The sequence below is a fragment of the Hordeum vulgare genome, chromosome 3H (assembly GCF_904849725.1).
Source record: "Hordeum vulgare subsp. vulgare chromosome 3H, MorexV3_pseudomolecules_assembly, whole genome shotgun sequence".
In the NCBI taxonomy this organism is placed as follows: domain Eukaryota; kingdom Viridiplantae; phylum Streptophyta; class Magnoliopsida; order Poales; family Poaceae; genus Hordeum; species Hordeum vulgare.
In genome coordinates this window covers 507125000-507129612 of record NC_058520.1, presented here as the reverse complement: position 1 = coordinate 507129612, position 4613 = coordinate 507125000, and the positions used below count along the sequence as shown (strand labels likewise).

The window sequence follows — 4613 nt, the reverse complement described above, 5'->3', positions numbered from 1 at the left end:
GTCGACGGGGTGAAGGAGTTAGTCCCCATGGCGTCGTCGTGGGTGACAGCACGAGGGGTCGGGACAAGTTTGAATTTGACTGTGAAATCCAACAAGCACACTTGATACAAGTTTGAATCGTCCGGATTTAGCTCAAATTCATGTGTTGCTAGAGTATTACAACGAGTGAAACCAACATGAATTAACAGGATTTAACCCACATATACGAGTTGAATCCATAAAACCATCACAATAATATTGTTGTTAGCAAAAAAATACTCCCTCCGTCCCAAAATTCTTGTCTTAGATTTGTCTAGATATGAATGTATGAATGTATCTAGTCATGTTTTAGTATTTAGATACATACATTCATAGATAAATCTAAGACAATAATTTTAAGACGGAGGGAGTATCACTTTAGGTGCTGATCACAAAATGCATGAAATGCAACATTATTCCTTTTTACAAAATGGGCATAACCCCGCTTTACCTCAAATGCTACACCTACAGACCACATCCTACAGAATTAAGTTACGGACTTGTATGATAGTTTTCGGTTGGATGGGAAATCAGAAGCACCAAAATTTTGGTGTCTCTCAACGCACCAAAATCCACGGAAAACGATTTTCTCAGAAATAAATGAACGCGGATGAATTGAAAGTGAAAAACCAACATGTTGCGCACTTGATCCATCTCTTATTCCATAATAATTTGCCTCACAAGGGTATTAACCAACCTAATTACAAGTTTACAGCTAGGTTCACAAATTTTACCAAAACAAAACTCTTGGAAAAATATGCTGCACGGAATGGCTAAAAGAAAAATGCTGTACGAGCAGGCCAGCAGCTCCGCGCGTGGCTACGGCCTACGGGGACGGGAAGCAGGCCTCGCTGTCGAGGATGGCCGCCTTGAGCTCCCGCTGGATGGACGCCCTCACCGGCGACGCCACCAGGTCCTCCCACACCGACCCCGCTCCGCCGGTGGGGTGGCCGTTCTGGTACAGCTCGTGCACGCAGTCGGCCTCCTCGTTGATGCTGCTCACCCGGTCCAGCAGCTCGATCTCCTCCACGTCCACCAGCAGCCTGCTGTCCCCGTCCTTCCACGCTATCAGCTGTCACATCCATGGATCCACGCATCAGAAGACAACACGGAGGAGCAGTACGGCCGCCGATCAGCGCACAGGGAACAGATAGATACCAGACCTTTCCGCCGCCGATGGCGTTGGTGCTGTAGAGCCTGGCGTTGTCGACGAGGTCGCAGTACCTCCGGAAGGCGGCGGCGAACCGCTTGTGAGACCTGAGCTGCGAGTTCACCCGCACAGCCCTCCCGGAGATGATGGCCCGCCTGATCCCTCTGATGACGGCGAGGTAGGCGTCGCAGATGATGCCCACGAGCTCGATGCGGTAGGGCTTCATCCTGCAGCAGGGCCCGAACCCCTCCTCGTCCTCCACGGCCTCCCAGTACTGCTCGGTCGTCGTCCCGTCGGCGGCCACCTTGTACCCGGCCCCCATGCGGTACCGCTGCTGGTGCACCGACCGCGCCATGGCCACCGTCTGCAGCACGAACGGCTCCCACGACAGCGTGCCGTCCATGATCACGTCCCGCCCCTCGTTCAGCGCCGTCACCAGCACCGACGCCGCCGCGTCCGTCGACGACTGGTGCACCTGCATCATCATGAACCGCACGCGTTTGCTCTGTCAACGACGGTGTTTGTACAACTACGTACTGCAACGCGCAAGAGGAGTAATACTCCATTGATTACCAGCTCGGCGGTCTGCAGCATGTCGTTGTGGTGGCCGCGGGAGCTGATGGCCTGGTAGATGACGTCCGACTCCTTGAACGCGTCCGCCTCCACCACCACCGCGTTCGCCGCCGCGCCCGACCAGAACACCCTGCAAGGACGCATACGTACGCATTGATTTGCATTGATTCGACGGTGCTCTCGCCGGCGACTCAGACGAGAGTAGACTCACTCCTTCATGATCTGCTTGAGCACGGTGCTCTTGCCGGCGCCCATGCCGCCGCCCATCAGGAGCAGCACCGGGCTGCGGTTGCCTTGCGCCGCCGGGACCATCACCTCCGTGGTGGGGCAGCGCGGCTGGTTGTCGTGGCAGCTTATCCCGATCACCTTGAGCTCCTCCATCAGAGTCGAGAAGAGCCTCGTCACCTTCAGCTCTCTCGTCACCCTCTCGAACCTCATCTTCCTGCACGTTTGCCCAATCATCAAGAACCCAAAACCAGATTCCATCAAGAGTTTTATACGAGTATACAGTTGATTAATTACCTAGTGGCTTCCAACACCAAGCTCCTGAGCTTTCTTCTAGGTTGCTCTGCTGTCAGAACCTAATCAAGCAAGTGATACAGGGAAACGTATTTACACAAGCAAGTCAGTTCGTCAGTGTGCAAATTTTCCCTCTGTTTTAATCTGCCCCCGTTTGCCGTATACCTGCGTGATCACGTGGGTCGCACACTTCCAGTGGAAGGAGAAGTAGCCGAGTATGCATCTGTCCAGCTCCTCGATCAGCTTCACGAGCAGGGCGTCCGGGTTCATGTTGTTATGGAAGAAGGCGAGTAGATTCTGCTCGTAGCCCTGGCTCTTCTTCAGGTAGTCGTAGGCCATTGTGCAAAGGTGGGGGCACTGATTTGGATCCTCGAAACCGATTTGATTAGCTGAGAAAAAAAATGAATCGATGAACAGTGTATGCACCAACGGTTACCATGAAACAATGATGCAGGGGAAACACAAAAATGCTAGACCTATTAAATCTTACTTACGTTTACTAAACCTTCCAACTAATTTAAACATGTCCCCCTGATTTTCATGGATGGGTGAACCTCGATTACCCTCCTCTTAATCCAATCAATGATTGCCAAATCAGACTACCCGTAAACATACGTAAACATTTACATAGATGTAGCATTGCTCGGGGAAACATGTTCAGCGCAAACAGTAGCATTAAAAGTTTAAAACACATCTACGAAAAGTTACGAGGGAAATAGGCCGATTAGCAGGAAAATTCAGTGTAACCCACAAGAAAATGCTGAAATGCAAGATCCGTCACTCGCGTATGAAATGAATCCGAGGTATCATATCAAACGAATCCGAGGTATCATCAATTCCTCGTGATCGAATAAACTGTGTCTCCTGGTCGTACATGCATACAAATGCAGACCTGGCCAAATCCACCATGAAATCAGAACACACATGTAATTCGATTCATTCTTGAGAGTTGCCCGTTCATTGAAGGCCTAATTTACTCCTAGCCCGAAGGAAACGAGCGGCGAATATGGGCTCGATCGGCTTCGACAACGCAAGCAACATTAACCTGCTAGTAGGGAGAAAAAGTAGAACGTATGGCTGAGGATCGTACCGACGTAATGCGAGAACATCTCGACCTGGTGGGGAGCCAGCAGCCGGGGCACCGCCGCCGCGACATTGTCCTTCATCTTCTACCCCCGTCCGCGCCGGCACGTCAGGCGGCCGCGGCGATCGAAGAGAACAATAGCAATGCAGAGCGGTACGAGGAGCGTCTGCCCATGCCTATCGCCAAGAACTGCACCGCGTCGAACTCGATCGAGGGAGCTGGGGGAGATGAGGCGAGATCCAAGGTGTGCGGAGGTGGAGACCAACGCATGCATGCGCCGGGCAGGGCGTGGAGGCAATAAAAGCAATCGAAGGGTGGTCCCTGTTCAACGTCGTATCATCAATAGTCCCTACATGCCACACCATGCTATTTTTCTAAAAAAAAACTTTCGATCTATTTATCATTTTCTTTCCGCGAGATGATATGTTCATTATTATCACTTGTCATGGCATTACAAAGGAAACCAAAAATAAAAGAATATTACATAGCGATAACTACAAGCAATGAAGCGCCGTCATTTCCCCTCCCTTGCCAGAGCCAAGAAAAACTTGCTGCAGTAAACGGTCAAGAATAAGTCGTGTTAAGGTTTCATAGGACAAGTACACCAGATAAATTACCATTGCTAATGAAGAGAAATACATATCAAAAGGATACATAGTGCAATCAGATCGACAAAAGACCAACACCGATCGAATTTCGCGAGATTCACCGGAGACACACCTCCATATACCCCCCCCCCCCCCCCCCCCGATGATGCTAGACGCATGTCTGAAAAGGGAATATTACGTCTGGGACTAGGAGGCCAACATTGTATGTTTGGCGAAGAGGTTGAGAATAACATTCATCCAACTGGTTGAAGTTGGCTTGATGCTATGATTCGTATTACGTGTTCAATGTGTAGCTTCCCTTCCCAATCTGCGCCGCGGGATAATTACTTTTTCAAATAACTGGATGGGACATGGAGTATTTGAGTTCGAGCTCAAATGCACCCACACGAAAAGTAAAATAAAAAAACAATTTTTTTTAGAAATTTTTATTTTTTTAGTGAACTTTGACAAAAGTTTTAAGTGCTTGCGAAATTTCATTATAAGATCACATTCGACTAAGGCATGACAAAAAAACAAAAATGATGCTCTCAAAATGCTACTTTCGAAAGCATATTGAAACACTGATTTGTTTTTGCCATGCACGCCTTACACCAATGTGATCTCATGATGAAAATTTGCAATCACTTAGAACATTTATCAAAGTTCATCACAAAAAAAATCA

General features: G+C 49.1%; 1 protein-coding gene across 1 annotated transcript; it reads right to left on the bottom strand.

Moving 5' to 3' along the window:
• Positions 1–657: 657 nt before the first annotated feature.
• On the bottom strand, positions 658–3543 carry LOC123440319 (calmodulin calcium-dependent NAD kinase). The gene is made up of 7 exons (XM_045116893.1): positions 3351–3543; positions 2426–2649; positions 2264–2322; positions 1953–2183; positions 1742–1871; positions 1182–1643; positions 658–1090 (listed from the first exon to the last, which is right to left on the bottom strand). Exons 1-7 carry the CDS (start codon positions 3424–3426, stop codon positions 845–847), a joined length of 1428 nt encoding a protein of 475 aa, XP_044972828.1. The 5' UTR covers positions 3427–3543; the 3' UTR covers positions 658–844.
• Between the last annotated feature and the right edge of the window lie 1070 nt (positions 3544–4613).

What these genes read in the sequence shown, in the direction of transcription:
- LOC123440319 (XM_045116893.1), bottom strand. Translation starts at nt 3,426, where the DNA reads ATGAAGGACAATGTCGCGGCGGCGGTGCCCCGGCTGCTGGCTCCCCAC. An exon ending in CGACCCACGTGATCACGCAG is followed by an intron (nt 2,323 to 2,425) that starts GTATACGGCAAA and finishes TTGCTTGATTAG; the next exon opens with GTTCTGACAGCAGAGCAACC. An exon ending in TGCTGCAGACCGCCGAGCTG is followed by an intron (nt 1,644 to 1,741) that starts GTAATCAATGGA and finishes ATGATGATGCAG; the next exon opens with GTGCACCAGTCGTCGACGGA.